This window comes from Aphis gossypii, chromosome X, assembly GCF_020184175.1.
Source record: "Aphis gossypii isolate Hap1 chromosome X, ASM2018417v2, whole genome shotgun sequence".
Classification (NCBI taxonomy): domain Eukaryota; kingdom Metazoa; phylum Arthropoda; class Insecta; order Hemiptera; family Aphididae; genus Aphis; species Aphis gossypii.
Genome location: NC_065533.1, coordinates 33,504,069 through 33,522,806, shown reverse-complemented (window position 1 = coordinate 33,522,806; position 18,738 = coordinate 33,504,069). Strand labels below are relative to the sequence as shown.

Here is an 18,738-nt window from a genome sequence, read left to right as displayed (position 1 = left end):
TAAGTCACTGAACGACTAAGCACTAAGCGCAATTTTGTGTGGCTTATGGGTTTTTATAGATGATTTTGTGTCATTATTACTATCTGGTATTTAATGTAATAATTGTTGTATTTAACTGTATTAATAATTTTATATTTTTCAATTTGTTTCTTAATTCTAAATGTCATACAATAAAAAGTAGATTATAATGAATAATGATACATTGAAATGCATATAATAAATTATTCACTTAAGAATTCAAATGCCAACTGACAAAATAAATATGTATTATTATATATCAATACCTACATCATTATACTATTTATCATCAACAAAATTGAATTTTCGTTATTTTTATCTGTGTTAAAACTCAGAAAAGATAGCTGTACTTAAAATGTATATACATACAAAGTTCTGTCCTAATTTATAAAACTATAATTAATACAATTATAAATGTATAATTTTTATAAATTAATTATCATATATACGCAATCTATACTCATTATTATTATGTCTATATATTATTTACACTTAAAAGATAACATTGACATTTGACATTTAATCATTATTACATGGATACTGCAAGCATGATTTTTTTCAACGCCTATGATTAGAATTAGAATACATTTATATGAATCATATTTAAATTTATTTATAAACGTTTACATATCTAATGAAAAACGTTGCAAAAAATTAAATAAGTTTGCAATATTATTTGTAATAAAATTGACATGCCTTAAATTTGCTTCTATAGATTTGAGTAAACAATATTTAGAACAATAGTGGCTCTCAAGTTTACATAACATAGGTAGTTATTAAATTAAAACATTTTTTCAATAAAAAAAAATGTTGAGTATGTTTATAAATGTATAATAAAAATACAAAGGAATAACGTTATGATTATTTAACTGTTAAAACAGCTCTTAAAGAATCTGATTCATAAATCATAACATCGTTGCTCTCGTTTGCTATTTATTCTGAAATTATCTGTGATTAGTAAAGTACCTACTTATACATAACATACTTACATACGTTATTATATATTATAAATATTAAAAACGTCATCAATTGTCTGGTAACTCCTTCAAATTGCATACCTCATTTATTTAAAACCAAGTGACTATCGATATTTATATATCATTCTATCCAGTTAAGGAGTAACTAATTAGTAGGCACGTCGCACGTGATAAATTTAGCTAGCGAACGATATAACGGGACTAATGCGCACGGACGAAACGACGGGAGAGCAACTTTTCGAACGGCATGTTAGCAAATGCAATGTCGTTGCCGTAATTACTCTGACTATTGCATTAGGTATTGGGCAGGTAAAGCGATCGATAGTCGATACAATGCCAAAATAACTCCGATTACAACACCAAATACACCAATGACAGATTCACACGCCGTCCGATAAGTCGTGATCTGGAAAACCACCTTTTCTAGTCGCGTAAGTCTGTCCGGGTGGGTCTTACTACGAGCTCGGAAAGACGGCGAATGATGCCGGTGGTTGTTCCGTCAGGTCTTTTATACCTGGTGCATCAACAATTACACTTGGTCGGTCTCGACGGCAACGCGATACACCCGAAATTAATTCTTAAAGCTCTTGTGCATTCGTCGATGTTTATACACACTTTGGAGCGTTGACGATTACACATGGTATTTTCAAACCGTAGACCGTATGCGGAGTATGACGGCACACAACAGAACAGATAATACCCTAGCGGCCTAGCACGTTGTGTTATAAAATTACTGCACTTTTATGGTACCTACTAGTTTGTAGTCAACGCTTTATTGTTTAGTGTATACGAAACGATAAGATTTTACAACGAAAAAGGGTTGAGTGTCAGTTGCGTATATACGGGGGATAGATCACCCCCTTGGTCTTTAGTTTGCTAATAAGTTAAATAATGTCGTACGTATAATACTGATGTCCCATATAGGTACAGAATAAAATGATTGAAAACTCTACACTTTATTATAATATTAAATATTGATTTATTAAGAATAAATAAGCAACAGAACTTAAACGACACTAACACCTTGCCAATTCGACAAGTGTTTCCTAACTTTCTAAAACGTATTTTATGGTAAATTTGAAGTGTTTTAATAAATCCCTTTTTTTAAGTCTTATAATAATATTTTAATTTATTCAAGTAGGTATTACTTTGAAAAACAACATAAATTAATGTTAAATAATCTAAATAAAATCATTAAAAAAAAAACTGTTTACACTTATCAAACTTTAATATATAGAATATAGATATATCCAAATTATAATAAGCAAAATATTCTCGAAAGTATTATAATCCATAAATTCAATAGATATAATATATAAGTAACATATTAATTGTAATTTGAATATCTTCAGGTACCTATTCAATTCAACATAATATATTGTGCTTTAAATGCAGTATTTAGACAGGGGGTGCTAAGCATCCCTAGCACCCCCCTATGTGCGCCTATACCAGAGACCCCAGATGGGATCTCTGGAACCATACCATCTGCACACTAAGACAAACATACGTGCGTTCCACCATTTCTGCGGACCGTAACTTCGCGAGTTGTTACTTTATAATATATTAAACGTTTATATATACGAATATCTATATTGTTAATGTAACCATTGTAACCTATGATTTAATTTTTTTTAAAGTTTTATTGTTTTGTATACTAAACTTTTACAGATGTAACTCACAGTTTTACGTTGCGTTCTATATACAATGTGACTTTATCGTCGTCCTACGAAGTCTGGTATTATTAGTGTTGCCTTACAATTATGTGTATGTGTGTGTGTTAATATTAATGTATTGGTCAGCAGTTAATCGTACGTAAATTAGAGAATTAGAGTTTGTATTAAATACATAGGCGATAAACAAAATATTTATATTTATAATTGTTACAAATTTTCCATTATATAATTTTACAATTTTTTTTACGTGAAGTGATATACGCTGAGAGCATTCAAAAAAATGAAGGACAATCGTCGAAATTTACACGCGGTTGGAACGTTGACGATTGCACGTGTTATTTTCAAACTGTATTGTGTAGGTATGTCGAGAACGACTTATAACTTAAAAGTGTCATTGTTTTATTGTTTTGTATTATTATATTTTTTGTGTTTTTTTATTTTTAATATAATATTTTACAATATTTTCCTACGAAGCGTGATTTACTCTAAATACACTCGAAAAAATCATGTGTAATCGTCTACGTTTACATTTGGTCATTGCGTTAATAATTATACATGATATTTTAAAACCGTATCTATACTCAATGGTATTACGACTATTACGTATGCGCAGTACGACCATATTATAGTGTAGTATCCTGTATACTTATTACTTGTAAAGTTGTAAGTGATAATGTAATCGTCACAATGACGTAGGATGAGCTCATCTATACTTATCTAAAGATATACTACTCTAAATCTAAACTACATTGACTACTATATTATACGGCATAACTTCCCCTTAAAGATTTTTGTTTTGTATGGGTCGTCATTTCATAGGTACGTCATAAATTACTCATTATACACATTTTTTATTTAATTTGTTGATGTTAAAGGACTTTATATTATCCAGACATTGAGTATACTGATTTATTATAAATTATTTGGGCGTAATAACGATGAAATATGTTAATATATTCAAAAAAATAATGAATGAGTCAAACATCAATAAAAAGGTTAAAAGCTAATAATATATATATGTATATATATATATATATATATATATATATTATGTTACATAAATGTATGTAATATTAACTTTAAATGTAAAACAAAAATATTGTTCATAAAATATATTACTTTTTTGGTATATTTTAAATTTTTTCTATTTTATCTTAATTCTAATATAAAGATGTATTTGAATTTTAATGAATTTCGTACTTGTATTGATTTTTTTACATTTTGATTAAAATATAATATGCATTATTATGATAAATTTATACACACAGGTGTGTTAAAAGTTATTAAGAAACTCTGCGATTTAAAATTCTAATAAAATTATATAATGGTAATTATAAATACATTAATTTAATTTATGTATTTATATGTATATATATAATATATTATGTATATTATTTAAAAAATATAAAGAACACAATTCGATTAATATGTATTATTAATGAACACAAGGAATGTTTAGAAATAATAAAAATCGATTTAGGTGCCTAACCTACTGGTGAATATAGTAATAATATTTATAATAATATTAATAATAATATAAATAATAATAAAAATTTATACATCGAAATTATCAAAAATTAAAAATATAATATGTATGACTATGATCCGTTTCGTGTATCTTGAAGCAATGTCTTGCTCTATGTTGATCGTATGCACACTTGGCATCTACTGATGCGAGTACGGCTGTCGTCCTTCTTCAAAGTTTGCCTCTTGGGACTAGTGAACTGTTCGTCAACTTCGATGGTTGCCATCCAGAAACTCATAGTGTTGGCAAAGTAATGGCACGTTCCTCGCGCTCCGTTACACTCAATGAACGGCGTAGCTCTAAAATCTTCTAGACATGAACCAGGGCTGGCTAACGATTGACCACCGCCTTCTGCGCCCGCGGCTGTGTGCTGTATAATATATATGGTATAAAACAATAACTATTGTAATATGGAAAAATTTAACCGTTTGTGGAATAATACTTAAGCTAACTAAGTAACTACTTTAACTCACAAAATATAGCTTTTTAAAATAGGTATTCAAAATTGTTGTAGCAAATGGTTAAAATTATGTCAACTCAATATTTGTTTTATTTCTTACTCACGTGCAACATACGTAGATAAAACGCTTTCACTTAAAATCGTTTTTTTTTTTTATGATTTTTGAGTAATCTTTGAATAAAATCACTTATAAAAAAATCATAAAGGATAATATTTTTCGAGGGTATGACTTATCGGTCTTATATTTTATTGATATTTAATTTTGTATTTTTGTATTCGACTTTCAAAAAAAAAAAAAAAATATTGTAAATTTAAATGATGTTTAAATTGTTTTGAGGTAATATTTAGACAAATCCATATTTCATACCCTCAAAAACATTATTTTCTGTTGTTTTTGTAATGGGTGATTTTAATTTTAGATTAATCAAAAACATAAAAAAAATGATTCTGTTTAAATGCGTTTTGTCTATGTCGAGAGAGAAAACAAACTGTTAACCTAACCTTTTGTAACTATGATATTATCAATACATTACTATTTCGATATAGATCATAATTTATACTGAACTAACAACTAAATATATTTTTGAAACAGATGAATAAATTATTAAAACACTAATTTGTATTCATTTATCGTCCAAGATGATTTCACTGTCCATTCAGTTTTTCCAATAAAATAAATTACTATTATGCTACCTACATTTTTCACGTTTCAACAAGCTAAAGAAATTTATTTACTTTTGCTAATTTCGTCTGCCTGTTTTTTTAAATATGTTCCACAATATAGTATAAAATTTACCCGACTCAGTGGAAACGTACCATTACAAAACTGTATCCAATCCACAAACCTTCCCAACCATTGGGACAGTCGGGAATTGTAAACGCCTGACTGTGTACAGCAATGACGTTGGTAGGGGCTTCACATACTACACATCTATGAACACATTGCAATAAAAAGATAATAAATAAATTGTGAATATTACTGGTTAGCTATTTTTTAATATCGATAATAATTTTTACCGAGAAATATATTTTTGAATATCGTTCTCTTCAACTGGCATCATTGGTAACGGTGCATTGGTACTGAGCCAATACGATTTGTCGTTTCTACTTGCGTAGTTGCATACGTTGTTAAAGTCGCAGAACAAGAATGGCATGGTGGAGAACTTTCGAATACAAGAACCGGCAAATCCTGGAAAAAATCAAAATTTATAATCTTAAATTATCTGAGTATTAATTATAATTACTATGTAGTACCTAATAATCTAAGTATGTATTTATAATTGATTTAGTCCTAATATTAATGAGTTATTTTAATTCCATTATTGTTGTATAATGTAATTAAAGAAATTAATTTAAATTTAAATTTAAAAATGAAATAGTTAATTAATCTAATAATCGAATATTTTAACTAAAATTTATTTTTAGCATTACATAAAATATAAAACTAAGTATTGCTAAAATTCTTAGAAAAAAATAATATTTAATCATATAAAAATTATTCAACTTTAGTACAGATAATATTCTTCTGTAATTTTCAATAAAAATTTAATGATTTAAGTATCATCACACCTTCTACTGTATGTATTTACGTAAAACCCTGATTTCATTCTACAAATTACTGTGGGTAGCATCCAAAATAACATACTATTATGGCCTTAGGATTTTTCTAGATTGTTCTTATATAGGTATATTCCGTTGCAACAAAAACTATTCTATAATATCATACTATTAATGAATACTATAAAAGTATAAAATCATGGCAATAATTATTTTCAAATAAAATATGTAAATTTACCTAAATCTTGATTGTGTGATTTTTCGTTTCCTTCTATGTATAATAAACTAAATCCGTCCCAGAGTTTAGCGTGATTTGGTTCACATTGTGGTATAGAAGAACTCTGACTATGTTTAACCAACAATATTCCTGTGGAATAATTTGGTTCCGATTCACAAGATTTACCTGCAGGTCCATCGTTTCCTCGTTGACCCGGAGGTCCCTGAATACACATTAATAAATTAAGTAAATTTTATAATATTTACAAGTAAAATAAAAATAAATTTATTATAAATTAGTAAGATTTTTATTTAGTGTGAAATATGTCCATATAGTATTAGGATTTTCAAATTATCCATGAATTTTTAAATGTATTTTGAAAAAGCAATATTATTATTCATTACATTTTTTTATTGTTATTATATTTTATAGTTTACCCTTTAAAACCAATGTAATATTTGAGCTGGATTAAGAAAAAAAGTTAATATTATAAAATTGACAAGTTTAATGCTTCACTAAAATTGTATGGTTTACTTAAGTTTACTTAATCATACTACGTGGACTATTTTTAATAGCTTACTATTAATTCATTAAATGTTAAATGATTTTTTTTTAATAAGTCTAATCTAACTTAAAATTACTTTTATATTTATATACCTATTTATATTTAATAAATACATAATATTATTTATGTTTTTTGTTTTTTTAACAGCTTTTACAAAAAAAAAGTTTCCGCACTTACTACATAAATAACAAGATTAAATCTTATGACTGTATAATATTATTTTGTTTAAATATTTTACCACAAGCAAATATATTAGTGTAATTCATCATAGGTTTTCATTTTTCGTTTAATACTTATGTATTTTTGTACTTATAAAGAGTACAAATAATATATCGTATACCTATTAATAATTATTAATTAAATAATAACCCACTTGTAAACCTGGAAGACCTTCTATTCCTGGTTCACCCTTTTCACCTTCTGGACCAGGGGGGCCAACTGGACCATTCAAACCAGGAACGCCTAAGTTTTAAAATAAAATAAAAATATAAAATAATTTGTTCAATAATTTAAAAATGTCTCAATTCGTAATGTTTTTACCCATTTCTCCTTTTAATCCTTCTAAGCCAGGAAGGCCGTCAATTCCACGGTCTCCCTTTTCACCTGGCCAACCAACAGGTCCTAGAAAAAAAAATTGATCTAGATACCGCATGATATTTAAAAAATTTAATTTTAAGTTAAAATTGTATGTATTACTGTAATTTAAAAACGTCAAAAGATTTAGTTGTATGTTAGTCTGTAAAATATTCAAAGTTTGAAATACCTGGTAATCCTCGTTCTCCTTTAGATCCGGGTGGAGGCGCTAAACCAGGTTCACCTTTATCACCTTTAACTCCGGAAATTCCAGGCATACCTTAAAATAACATAAACAAAAATAATATATTTAAAAATCGTTATCATGATAATAACAATAATAGTTTAAGATATTAGGTATTATTTTTTTTTATAAAAATTGTTGTTAGTTTATGAGTGACAACTAACAAGAATTAACTGTTTAATTTTTAATTTGTGAAACGAACCTATTTTTCCTGGAATTCCAGCTATTCCTTTGTCACCTGGTAAACCTTGTACACCTTGTAATCCTTCAAGCCCTTAAATATACGAATATACCAGTTTAGTTACATAACAACTAAAAATACTATAAAACAATTTATTAACTATAGGGAAAGTGGTAGATGGTACAAAATATTTAGTCAGGAAAATACAATATCAGACAAGATGAAGGATCTACTTTAATTTTTTCCTTGTTCTTATTCATTAATTAATAATTTGTATAATTTAAAATAAGTTTAAATATATTTTTGTTTACCTTGATAACCTCTTTCTCCCTTGTCTCCTTTAACTCCAGGATAACCTGGTTCTCCTAAAATTAAAAAAATAGTAAATTATTATAATAAAAATAAATTCATCACTATTTTTATGTCTATATGAAGTATATAATGATTAATATTAAATAATTATATATAATAATTACCTGCAAAACCTACTTCACCCTTATCTCCTTTTTCGCCATATGGTGCAGGGCTTCCTGGTTCTCCTTTCATTCCTAGTTACGAAAATAATTGTATTCATAATTATTATTGGTTTTACTATTGCTATGAATTAATATTTTAAATCATTTAAGTAATTATTTTAGTAAGTAGAATTATCAATTTTAGTAGTTACCCATTAATCCTGGCGGTCCATCTTTGCCTGGTGCACCTGGATAGCCATCTGATCCTGGAGGTCCAGGGAAACCTGAAAAACAATGTTAATCATTTTAGGTAAAGTAGTGTAAACCTTAATTTAGTTAATTTACACAAACATTAAATTTTAAATTATATTTATGGAATAAAATATACTAGTATTTACTGGAATAAATACTGAAGTGTATACAAAACTAATTTTTTTAAATAAAATAGTTAAAATTTAAAAATATTGTACATAATACTACTATGACCTACTATGATACTACTATCATAATGTAATATATAGGTATGGTTTTTAAGAGATTTGCATAATATTAAAATATATTGTATATTATAATATTTGTTGGTTTTATTCTGAAATAATAAATTTAATAATATACCTGGTGGTCCAATAGCTCCAACATCACCCGGTGAACCGGGGAACTGAAAATGTTAAAAAAACCATTAAATTAAGCTTCAATATTAAACTTAAATGTAAAACCCATCATAATATTTAAAAGTAATAAATTGCAAATTAATAACTACGTATTAATTCCAGCTGGCTAATATTCTAAATTAATTTTTAAATAAATAGTATCACTTATAAGTTACATTAATATAATACGAATATACATACGCCAATTGGTCCAACAGGACCAGGTAATCCTGGTAATCCCGGTAGCCCTTTGTCACCTGAAATAATAATATAATATTGTAATTATTTATGTTATTGTCTATCTATCGTTTCTAATTACATATCAATAGAAATATCCACAATAATATCATTAGATATAAAATATAAATAATTTGTTTATCAATTATCATTAACATTATTCCAACTACCGTTATTCAAAATATCTTGATAACTATTATTAACTACCTACCAATATTATTAATATAATTATTAATTATAGATTCTGAATAGAACGATGAATGCATTGAATTTATAATGATGTTTTATTTATGTGTAGATGATAAATAATCAATAAAAAGTTTTGATTTTAAATTTTGAAGGGAATTTTCAATATCAAAATGGATTTAGTTTTATATTTAAGAGGACAAAATTAAAAATTCTTAGTAATTTCTTAAAAAAAAAAAATTTTAAATTTAAAAATTTAAGAAAAATGGAATTTTCTACACAAATTTAATTTTTGACAAAATCAATTTTGTTTTTTTGATATTTTTTTATTTTTTAAAAACATTATTCGTTGGACTTTAAAAGCTTAAACAACGTATATTTTACTATCATGATTAATTTTTTATATCCAATGATATTTTTGATTTATTTTAAGATATTATATATATTTATGTTATGAATTTATTTTTCTCTATACCTAATAGTAATAAAAGAAATTTTTTTTAAATTTTGAGTTAAAAAAGGTAATATAGTATTGTATAAATGTATATTATTATAATGATGTTGAATACTAATAATGTAATAAATAATTAAATATTGATTATTTATATGAAAATAATAACTTTATAGTTTCAACAACATGTTTATAATAGTTTAGGTTGGTTATAAAATTGAGAAAAAATTAAATCTTTGAATACTTTACCTTTCTCTCCTATTAAACCAGGTAGTCCATCTCTGCCATGTTTACCCAATAATCCTAAATAATATAACAAACAATTATTATGACATTTTTAGAATGGATTAAAAGTATATCTTTAACAACACACAATAACCTTTAAATTTAATTTGACTATTTATAAAACAATTTATTCAAAATATTATTGTTTAAAATACTGTGTATTAATTTACCTGGTAATCCCTTCTCTCCTTTGATTGTTGTTCCCGGGATGCCTGGCAATCCTTGAGGTCCAACATTACCTAAAATATAATTAAAGAATGGAATAATTTTTTGTATTTTTTACTTGTGAAATACTATTTGCTTAAATTATTAACCTTTTTCGCCTCTTGGACCTGAAGGACCAGGATAACCAGTTACACCTGGTAATCCCATGTCACCCTTTTCTCCTTCAATACCAGGTGGTCCACTAAGTCCTAAACAACAAAATAATTACAATAGTTTTGTTAGGTATACACCAATATTAAAACAAATAATAAAGACATTTAATGTAAAAAAATCATAAGTGATAAATTCAACAGTTGTAAGATAAATAGTATTCTTACCGATGGGTCCCATTGCACCAGGTATTCCTGGGAAACCTGGGGGTCCTGGTTCACCTTTATCTCCTTTAATATCAACTGCAGGGCCTGGTAATCCTCGATCACCTACAATCAACCATACAAAATTAAAATTGAAGATAAATAGTATTGATATATTTGATGATACTTCAAATTAAATTTAAAATACGTATATAAAATGTTAAATTACCTTTATCTCCCATAGCTCCTTTTAATCCAGTTGGTCCAATTAATCCTAGACAAATAAACCAAACAATCAATATTTGTTAGAGTAGTATTTATTGTATGTAATTATATTAATTTTATAGAACGACATTTAATTGTCACTAATTGTTAAAATCAAATTAAAGATCAAACATTTCTATCTTACATTATTAAATAGGAAGTAGTTAAATAATATAATTAAATTATAACACTAAGCATATTGTTCAAATACTTATTAAAAAAAATTAAAAACATAATTTTTGAACAAGAAATGTTAACTAAAATATGTTCTAATACAATTTTTTCAATAACAATGTAAACATTATTAAAAACCTAGTACCTGGTAAGCCTCTTTCTCCTTTCTCTCCGTCTAATCCTGGTATTCCGGGGTATCCTATATCACCCTTTTCACCTTCTTGTCCAGGAATTCCTGGATATCTATAAAATCAGAAATATTTTTATTTTACTTATAATAAATAATTTATTAAAAAGATTTAAAGACCAAGTTAATTTATGTATATAATAATATTTTACTATACCCTGTATTGCCTTTCATTCCATCTATACCATCCATTCCCGGAGGTCCTGGTGTTCCCGGGACACCACGAGGTCCCTTTTAAAAACAAATTATTCTAGCATCAATAATTATTCTATTTAATATTCTATTTATAATATATCTTTCAAATTTAATACTTGATAATATAATATATAATAGTTTGTTTATGATTAAAATAGTCTATTCAATTTCAAACAATTAAAATGTATTATTTATCTCATACACTTACCGTGTCACCTTTCATTCCTGGAACACCAGCAACTCCAGCAACTCCCTTTTCACCATCATTTCCAGGTCGACCGTCATACGCAGGTGTACCAGGTTCTCCCTGAATGATACATCGTACAATATTAAATTTTATGGATAGATAAATTAAAATAGCATAGTAAAAAGTAGACCTATATTACACATGAATCTAGAGCATTTTTAGTAATTAATTTTATTCTTTTAAAATTAAATCGTTTAACAATTATAAATTATATAATAAGTACAATGTAATTAACTGTTAAATTAAGTACTGCATAATCATGTATTATTATGAATTTAATATATATGATTATTGTATTTAAGTCTTTAATAAAACACATATTATGGTTAACCTAGTGACATGACTTTCATACAAATTATGCATAAGTGTACATTGTTTTAATATTTACAAGATTTACTTCATATTAGATTTAAAATATAATATGTACGACGTACGTATTATTAACACCGATTGAGATATGAATATATTATGACCTGTTAACACTCATTAGTTATATTGATATACTTAATTTCTTTTAGAAAGCACGTATACACTATACATATATTTTTTAATTTGTAAAAATTATTAGTTGCTTTTAATGTTTAAATATTTTTAAAATGAGAAATTGTTTAATAGTTATTTGTCCTTAATTATATATTATGTTCTGTTTAAAAATGTTATTCTCAAAATTCCTTTATGTTATTATCTAGTATAAAATAAACTGTAAATATTATAGATAAATAGTAAGAATAGTAGAATAGTATAGTATAGATTATACTATACTTATTGAATCTCAATAGTTTATGATATGAAACATATTAAAATTTACCTTTTGTCCTGTCCATCCTTGTAATCCAATACCAGGGAATCCCATGTCTCCTTTCATTCCCGGTAAACCTGTAAATTTTGATTATAACATAATTAGTATAGTAAAATCTATAAACTTAAATACAAATTTATTTTAATTATAAATAATATAGCCCAATGTGGAGGTTGAACCATATTTTACATTTTTTTCTGTTAAATTTATTATACCTATGTAAATAAAAGTCTTACACATTGTATGTTATAGATAATAATCATAATAGGTACCTACTATAACCTAAATTAATTTTATATTTAATTATTAAAATGGGACGGAGAAGGAACTTTTGCAATTAAAATGAAATACTATATTTTTCATTTATTACTTATATTCAGATTAATTTTTATATATTTTGATGAAACTATAATACCGGAACATATCAATATTTAAAGAAGCTAAAGCTATTTGAACATTTGAGTTTTGTTTTTTACGTTTTAAAATATCGACTGTGAACAATGAACATAATATATATTATTTACGATACGTTATGCATTTCGTCTAGTAGGTAACAAAATAGCTAATAATGATTAATGATGCGAACTACTGTTAGATGTATATCTATTATGTGACAGTGAAAGTATTCTCGTTAGAAATATTAATATGTTAATTGCAACAAGGTTGAAAAAAATATCAAAATAAACACATATGTGGGTAGGTACTAGGTAGGTAGTGAGATCTTATATTAACATGGAATAATGAAATTTAATTTTGAAGTGATGTCACATTTTTCTATTTCAATAACATGTATTTTAAAATCATGTATCAATATTTATAATATTAAATACATCGTGTTTATATTTAAATGTATATATTGTATTAATTATATTTTCATCACATTAATCAAGCATCAGTCACAGTAATAATAACACTTTTGAGAACTGTTATGATTCTTTCTGATTTTTTTTTTAATATTATACTACTATGTACTTATTGAATTTTATTTCTTTAAACGGAAGTATTACAAATCTGATTGAAATAACATTAATATGAGCTTTTATTGGTGTATTTTTAAACAAAAAATACTAGTAAATATTGAATAAAACAAATTTTAACGAGATAGTCAATTTTTCTGAATACTATAGGTGATAGACACACTATAAAATATATAATATGTACTATAAAATTATTTAAAACCAATATATCGTACTGCAATAATTGGTTAAAAATTGCCTAGTCTTAAGTATCAATATGGTACCTACTTAAAAGCTTTGGGTCTTAGATATTTATTTACCATCAATTCCTGGTAGTCCTTGTGCTCCTCTAAGACCGGATTCACCAGGCTCTCCTTTCTGACCCTTTTCAGAAACTGGACCGGGTTCTCCTTTCAATCCCTAAGTGTGTTAAAAACGAATATCAAATAATTGAATACTAAAATTATTAACTATACCTACTTCCACTTTAAATTGCATATAAATTTAGAATTTTTAGAAAAATGTCTATTTTTAGAATAGATTTTAATTTAATGAGTATACAATCGTTTTTTCTATTTTAATAAAAAAATCATTATTTACCGGTAATCCTACAGGACCTCGATCGCCCATAGGACCTGGTAGACCGCGTAGTCCGGTTTCACCTGGGGGTCCGGGGAAACCTATATCACCTTTTTCACCTGAAATTCAAAATGACAATGATAAAAGCATAAAACTATAACTTTTTATTTACAATTTTATACAAATAAAAAAAAAAATGCTTTTTTATTTTTCTACATTATCCAATTTTTATAATAATTATAAATATATTTCATATTTAAATTATTTAAATTATTTTTAAAATGTTACACGCTGAATAAAATATTGCTTTAAACGAAATTTTAAATATGGAATAATTTACTGAAATACTAAGATATACCTCTATATCCTTGTGGTCCTGGCAAACCATCTTCCCCTGGTGGTCCACTGATTCCAGGCAATCCAATATCTCCTTTATCACCCTTTTCTCCTAGAAATTTAAATTAAACTTTATTAAATATAAATGATATAATTTGATAATAATATAATAAAACGTATAATCAGTAATAAATTTATTACCTGGCATTCCATCTATTCCAGGTTTTCCAACAGCTCCTATAAAATGAAATTAAAAAAAGGTTCATATCGTTAAAGTTTAAATTTTGTAATATTATAGTAAATTATTAACTGCCATTAAAATGATTAAAAAAAAAAAAAAAATACTATTTATTTATTAAGTTATAATTGTTAACTTATATTTATCATTTTTAAAGTTTATTATTATTTTTTTTTCTTGCTGTAAAACTATAAATATTTTTGTTAAAATCTAGACTTCAAAAAATATTTCCTATAGGAACGGCATACCTATTCCTTTTTAGACATAAAAACATAAATGAATAAAACAGGAAAGTATTAACAGTTATTAATTTCACGCGAATTTCACAATTTGTGTACATTTCTTTCAAAAATGATTGTGGAGTTTTAAAAACTACCAAAACTTCTAATATTATCTAATCTTAGTTTCGATATAGTTACACAAATTTTATTTTAGATTAGCCAAGATATTTTTTAAGCCGTATTTAATTTAATGAGTGTAAAAATATGTATTTAAATAATAATATGTTTCAAACTATAGGTATAAGTTAAAAAATAATTAAAATTAAATTAATAATTGAGCATATATAATTTTATTTACCTGGCAATCCTCTGAAACCTGAAAATCCTTTAGGACCTTCGGGGCCAGTTGGTCCAGTATCACCTAGAATTAAATAAATTTAGTTTTAAGTAAAAAATGAAATATTGTTACTTAAATTATTAAGTTATTATGATTAATTTTAATATTTTAGAAGTATACCTTTGGGACCAGGGAATCCTTGCAGTCCTGGTCTACCTGGTTCACCTGGTAATCCAGTTTCACCTAAAAAAAGAAAATTATATTTATAATTATTTACATCGATTTTTAGAAAAAGAAAACCTTGTAATTATGAACATATCAGACTTTGTCATGCATTTTTACGATGTTATGGTATTTTGTATCTCTCAATCAATATCTTGATCTTTATTTTCATATTTTCTTATTAATTCATAATAAACTATACTAGTATTTATATACATCGCTGATTTATCTATTTTTAAGTTTTAACTATCCCTTTTATAATACTAAAAGTTAGAACTATGTTGATTGGTTCACCAATTAATGTTTAAATTGTATCAATAAAAATAATAGATATCTATAAAATATAATATTAATAGCCATCTATAGTTATTATTAGGCACATTTTAAAAATGACACATTGATATTTGATAGTATAGAATAATTTATATTGTTCTAGATATTGTATAAGTTAATAGAATACGGTAATAAAAACCATTTATGTTGCATGTAAATATTCACCATTTGATCGTAAAAATTTGTTATTGATTAAACAATTATTATTAATTGATTCAGTAGTTATTCTAAATAATATTATTTTTAAATCGTTGCACCTATATATTTATAAAACTATTACCTTTTGGACCATCTGCGCCGGGTAAACCGTCATTGCCGGGTGGGCCACTTGGTCCAATGGGGCCTGTGAATAGATATTAAACATATTTTATTATGAAAGATTTTTATTCTATTTTATTAGAAAATATTAGTATATTACTCACCAGGTTCTCCCTTAGGCCCCGGTTGTCCTGCTAATCCTTCTAAACCAGGTTCGCCTGAATAAATACACAACAAAATATTAAATTTTAAAATAATGTAAACATATTTTAGTATACAATACAATCATTAAAATTTGTTTTTATAATATGATATTACCTTGAATTCCTTTTTCTCCGGGTAATCCAGGAGTTCCTAAAATATTTAAAAAAAATCCATATTTATAAATTAAAATCCACTGGAAGTAATGTATTCAAAACTATTTTCAACATACCCGGTTCACCAGAAAGTCCTGGTCTTCCAAACGGTCCTTGAAGACCTGATCAAAATTAAATAATTCATTATTATAGTTGATATTTATACTATATAAAAAAACGATCATTGAATTTAATTTGTAGTTAAAATATTGATTATAATTACCTCTCTCGCCCTTTTCACCTGGGAAACCTTCTGAACCCTTTGGTCCAACCATAGGTATACCGGGTTCACCTTTGATGCCTAAACAAAATAAAAATTCGTTAATTCATCATTGGTATATCATCAGTACCCCAAATAAAATGTCGGTCAGTTATTTGAGCATCGTACATTGAAAAAAAAAGTAGTATTTTTGTTTCCATTATAAGTGCAACGAAACAAATAAATGATACATCGATTTATTAGTATATTTCAAGTTCAAAAAGATTTATATTCAAAAATAATTATATTTTAAATACGTAGTTTAAATCGTAATACCTAATAAATTGTATGTTTCTTTTTCTTTGCGAATAGCTAAGTACCTAACTTACTACTTAATAGGTAAGTACCTAATTACCTAATATACTTATTAGTTTTTCAACCAATAAGTGAAAAACTACACTCGTATGAATCTAATTTTATTGTTTTACGGTATTTACAGAGAGATGGTATTGAACATTGAGTTAAATAAGTTGATATAAAATGATGTAATTATAATAATTAATAACTAATAATAAAATAAATTTCATATTTAAAAAAAAAATAACTAGCCTATAATAATAACAGTAAAATAAATAATTTTAATAGTTATACAAAAAAAACATCCTGAAATATACTAAGTGATACAGGTTGATTTCAGTATGTATATTTCGGCTGTATTTTGACTGTTATTGCAAAGAATTATTTTTCATATACAATGAAAAATCAGTGAATTAAAATTTAACCTACATATTATAATCGACACCTTATGAGAAAATTGGTACTCAATTGAGTACCAACAGAGTAAAGTAGATTAGTATCTACCTTTTAAAATGGTTATTAAAATATGAAATTGGAGATGATAATAATAAATAAGATTGAGAAGTTAATTGTGACACTTGTATAATTGTTCTTGTAGTAGAGCAATAGCTGTTAAAATATAATTCTTGGAATAATGAAGTTAAAATTTATCATATCAAGCGTACAGTTAAATGGTCAAGATAATATTAATTTTTGCTCATCTTAGTTTAGGTACTTTTCATTAAGTATTAAATTAAGAATGTGTTAACTGTTAATATAGTTTGTGTTTAAATAATATATTTTTTTCAACAACCTTTAGGTGAAGGTAATCCTGGATATCCTCTCTCTCCATCGCGTCCAGCTTCACCGAGGAAACCTGAACATAATTAAACAAAGAATATAATTTATTACTATAACTAATGAAGTAATTTAATTTCTAAGCTTTTAAAGTTATTTTTAATTATTTTAGTTCAAAAATATATACTAACCCATCGGTCCAGTATTTCCTTTTTCTCCGCGAATACCCGGTTGTCCTCTGGGGCCAACAAGACCTAAATCAAAGTTATAAGTTATTAGAAAATTTTAACTGACAAATTTCATAAGATATATAAATATATTACAAACAATAAGTATAAATAATATTATATATAATTTAAAAGTGTTTATTTTTATTGAAAATATAATCGAAGAATTCGTAATAAATTATAACATTAGGAAGTAATCAATTAACTTGATTAAAAAAACGTAGAGTTATTTTTTATATTTTATCTACTGCATTAAAAATGCGTAATAAAATGGATCTAATAAATATTTATGTAATTTTATGTTACATACCTGGAATTCCTCTTGGTCCTATTGGTCCAATTGGACCCTAACAAATAAAACAATTTGTTAAATGTATGAAAAGTATTTGATTTGAAAATTAAAAACATTATAAATTGCGAATAAAAATTATTAATATTAATTAATTTCTTTTTATTATGGTGAAATACTTACAATTGGTCCTATTGATCCTTTTTCTCCCGGATAACCTATTGTCATAAATAATCAATAGTAAATAGATGAAATATACTTAATGCCAGTTTAATTTAAATTCACTAAATCTATTACTAACCATCAATACCCGGTGGACCAGGTTCACCTTTTTCTCCTTGACTTCCAGGTTCACCTTTTTGGGCTCTCTCGTACTCCGCAAGTTCACAATTACCTATCATTTGCATATTAAGTC

At 25.9% G+C, this 18,738-nt stretch overlaps 1 protein-coding gene across 5 annotated transcripts in view; it reads right to left on the bottom strand.

Moving 5' to 3' along the window:
• Positions 1–2,846: 2,846 nt before the first annotated feature.
• LOC114132479 (collagen alpha-1(IV) chain) overlaps positions 2,847–18,738 on the bottom strand; it is a 66,056-nt gene continuing 50,164 nt past the window's right edge. For 2 of the 5 annotated variants that reach the window (XM_050207559.1, XM_027997945.2), the window contains 38 exons: positions 18,625–18,717; positions 18,507–18,541; positions 18,345–18,381; positions 17,999–18,061; positions 17,824–17,886; positions 16,698–16,775; positions 16,552–16,596; positions 16,437–16,472; positions 16,283–16,336; positions 16,141–16,203; positions 15,486–15,548; positions 15,327–15,389; positions 14,711–14,746; positions 14,532–14,621; positions 14,195–14,292; positions 13,915–14,014; positions 12,648–12,715; positions 11,801–11,899; positions 11,555–11,628; positions 11,356–11,453; positions 11,002–11,046; positions 10,797–10,898; positions 10,569–10,667; positions 10,425–10,493; positions 10,219–10,272; positions 9,297–9,352; positions 9,061–9,103; positions 8,658–8,729; positions 8,467–8,538; positions 8,302–8,355; positions 8,012–8,083; positions 7,756–7,845; positions 7,533–7,613; positions 7,366–7,454; positions 6,449–6,650; positions 5,671–5,842; positions 5,470–5,584; positions 2,847–4,563 (listed from right to left, as the gene is read on the bottom strand). In XM_050207559.1, the coding sequence (XP_050063516.1) occupies positions 4,306–4,563; positions 5,470–5,584; positions 5,671–5,842; positions 6,449–6,650; positions 7,366–7,454; positions 7,533–7,613; positions 7,756–7,845; positions 8,012–8,083; positions 8,302–8,355; positions 8,467–8,538; positions 8,658–8,729; positions 9,061–9,103; positions 9,297–9,352; positions 10,219–10,272; positions 10,425–10,493; positions 10,569–10,667; positions 10,797–10,898; positions 11,002–11,046; positions 11,356–11,453; positions 11,555–11,628; positions 11,801–11,899; positions 12,648–12,715; positions 13,915–14,014; positions 14,195–14,292; positions 14,532–14,621; positions 14,711–14,746; positions 15,327–15,389; positions 15,486–15,548; positions 16,141–16,203; positions 16,283–16,336; positions 16,437–16,472; positions 16,552–16,596; positions 16,698–16,775; positions 17,824–17,886; positions 17,999–18,061; positions 18,345–18,381; positions 18,507–18,541; positions 18,625–18,717 (3,101 nt within the window). In that variant the 3' untranslated portion in view covers positions 2,847–4,305. The remainder of the gene's footprint in view (positions 4,564–5,469; positions 5,585–5,670; positions 5,843–6,448; positions 6,651–7,365; positions 7,455–7,532; positions 7,614–7,755; positions 7,846–8,011; positions 8,084–8,301; positions 8,356–8,466; positions 8,539–8,657; positions 8,730–9,060; positions 9,104–9,296; positions 9,353–10,218; positions 10,273–10,424; positions 10,494–10,568; positions 10,668–10,796; positions 10,899–11,001; positions 11,047–11,355; positions 11,454–11,554; positions 11,629–11,800; positions 11,900–12,647; positions 12,716–13,914; positions 14,015–14,194; positions 14,293–14,531; positions 14,622–14,710; positions 14,747–15,326; positions 15,390–15,485; positions 15,549–16,140; positions 16,204–16,282; positions 16,337–16,436; positions 16,473–16,551; positions 16,597–16,697; positions 16,776–17,823; positions 17,887–17,998; positions 18,062–18,344; positions 18,382–18,506; positions 18,542–18,624; positions 18,718–18,738) is intronic. The other 3 variants (XM_050207558.1, XM_050207560.1, XM_050207561.1) reach the window with 3 other exon arrangements.